This window comes from Vicia villosa, unplaced genomic scaffold, assembly GCF_029867415.1.
Source record: "Vicia villosa cultivar HV-30 ecotype Madison, WI unplaced genomic scaffold, Vvil1.0 ctg.001966F_1_1, whole genome shotgun sequence".
NCBI classification, from domain to species: domain Eukaryota; kingdom Viridiplantae; phylum Streptophyta; class Magnoliopsida; order Fabales; family Fabaceae; genus Vicia; species Vicia villosa.
The window spans coordinates 59,720-62,202 of record NW_026705794.1 but is presented as its reverse complement, the minus strand read 5'-3'; the positions used below and the strand labels follow the sequence as shown (position 1 = coordinate 62,202).

Here is a 2,483-nt window from a genome sequence, read left to right as displayed (position 1 = left end):
TATGGCTTGAGCATATTCCATGTTCGAAAGCGTATCCGATACAGAATTAACACATTTCTACGATTAGAAAATGGCTTAAACGCACACTCGCTTCAGAGGCTTATAATCACATTTTTGCGTAAATGGTGCATCCCTAGCATTTAGCAAATCCCAAGGCGTTGGTCGTGGAGCCCAAAGATGTCCACCTCTATCCGAGCCAAGCCTCAGGGGTAGAGACGGGGATCCTACCCTTAATCGGGGAACAATCATCTGTAACATGGAGCGCGATACAAAGTACGACTACATGACGTCGACTTCATCAATCCCAAGCCTCATCCCAGAAAACACAAGCAAATTCACTAAATAAGACATGCATATCAATACACTACTACAATAAACGCTAAATACAACGAACAAATTTAGCTGCTCAATATTTACTTACCAATATTTTAAAATGCTCTTTTATTAACAACATACTTAGTTACAATATGGTTTGTTATTATTGATTAGGTATGATACCCATCTTTATCTGTGGGTAATCTAGCCCTAACCTCTTTATTTTATTATTACCAATATTTTCTTTCTCTTCATATTACAGGATTACATATTTCACTTTTTATAAATATGGAAATGCTTCCCAAACAAACTACCATTATAATTCCCTTTAACGTGAGAATCATTGGCAACCATACTTTCTGAATTCTGCTTATAACCTTTACCATGTCTTGGTGGTAAATAACCATTGTCTTCACTCTCAGACGTCTGCGAGGACTTACGCTGCTTCTGAAGTTTTGCACAATGAGGACACAAACTAGGCTTCCATGCCCCATTATTTTTTCTCACTTCATCAAACATGTAAAACAATGATGAACTAGGGTGTTTCTCTGGGCCTTCAACAGTAAATTTCAATCCGAAGTAATTTGATGCTTGAATCTTTACAACCACAGACAGGCCAATATCCATTTTTTGGTGGAAAAAATTTCCGTCATCAACTGCTAAATAGTGTGCTACAGTCACCATATAGGGATTTGGATCATTTATACTCTTTTTCTTCGACTCTATAACAACAAGACCTCCCCTTCTTCCTTTACCATAGAGAAATGTTGTTAATTCTGTGACACCTCCCCATGCATTAATCGTTCTGGTGCAATCGTCACCCCAACCAGAAAGTGCCATATCTGCATATCCACTTGAACCAACGTTGATATTAGGATTAATACTCTCAAGATACCCTGCCTCAGTTTTTCTTATTCTAATTTCAGCCTTAACGGTGGAACCACTGTCTTCATCAAGAAGAGATAAGGATGCCATTTTACAATCGATGCCAAAACTTCTCTCCAATTTGAGTTCACATTTAGACGACACACCTATGGCGTATAACATCTTGGTCACGTTGGGAGTTTGGTCATCATTGTAAATACCCCTGTCATTTGTTTTTGTCACATCGATGAATGCATATCTTCCTAGTTGTACACGGCATGGATAATTCATGTCGTCGCTGAAGAGACTAGTACCGCTGAGACTATTTCCCATGACAAATTCTATTGTAGCCCGTAAATTTTATTTAGTACCTCAAATCCCGTTTGATCTATATCTAACTATCGATGTTTTCTAACTGCAACATTTTGTAACCAGAAAGCACAAGCAGTACCGATCTGAAAAATACATAAGGCTCATTAGGCGAAAAGAGTAAGGAAAAAAAAAAAAAACACTACCTGCAAGGAAGAAATGCTAGATTTCACCTCTGCATATATATTTTTCTTTAAAAGAAATATTTTACATATGAACAAAAGTGGAGACTTGAAGTTAAAGATACTAACTCTGCTCTTGTTTGCTTTGCACTCTTAGGTGGTCAGTGTCCGTATGAAAAAATGTATAAATATACAGAAAATAGAATATTTGCATTTTAAATGAAAGAGAATTGAGCATTATTCCAGCTCAAATTATCAGACGACATCTAATTCTTGTTGATCATATCTTCCACACCACTTCACGTTTTGGATGGCCACTATCTTTTTTCTTGATTGATATAATCCAGATAAGACTATAAGAGCATCTTTGATCCGATTTGGGTTGAAAGTTATTTTGATTTTTTTTTTTAAGCAGGAATATATTGATTGGAGAATCCAAGTTCTCGAATTTGATGCAAAAAGATTCTAAGCTAAAAGACGATGAGAAAATTACACGCAAATTGCATCTTATGATAAATAAAAAAAGAGAATTTTTACTAAACTCGTAATAATTACAATTGGGTTGAGTAATTTTCTAGACAAAAGCCCATCTCCACACCAAAGTTTCCACTTCCCAAACGATCCCATTTCTCACCGTCCATATAGTCCAACAAACCACCAACCACACAACTCCCTCCTTTCCCTTTCTAAGGTTCGTATTCTTGCTAAACTTGAACCATTTCATAAAACTATCCTTGAAAGTCACCGCGTAGTAAGTGTTAAAGCCAAGCCACTCGGCGATGTCCTTTAAAACTAAATCCGCACAATAGGAAA

At 36.7% G+C, this 2,483-nt stretch overlaps 1 protein-coding gene across 2 annotated transcripts; it reads right to left on the bottom strand.

Annotated features, from left to right (window-relative positions):
- Nucleotides 1-402: 402 nt before the first annotated feature.
- Nucleotides 403-1,852, bottom strand: LOC131637305 (uncharacterized). Of its 2 annotated transcripts, none has more exons than XM_058907889.1 (2): nt 1,800-1,852; nt 403-1,634 (listed from the first exon to the last, which is right to left on the bottom strand). In XM_058907889.1, exon 2 carries the CDS (start codon nt 1,510-1,512, stop codon nt 589-591), a length of 924 nt encoding a protein of 307 aa, XP_058763872.1. In that variant the 5' UTR covers nt 1,513-1,634; nt 1,800-1,852; the 3' UTR covers nt 403-588. The 2 variants fall into 2 exon arrangements, with proteins under 2 accessions (XP_058763872.1, XP_058763873.1); XM_058907890.1 differs by having other exon boundaries at nt 1,722-1,803.
- Between the last annotated feature and the right edge of the window lie 631 nt (nt 1,853-2,483).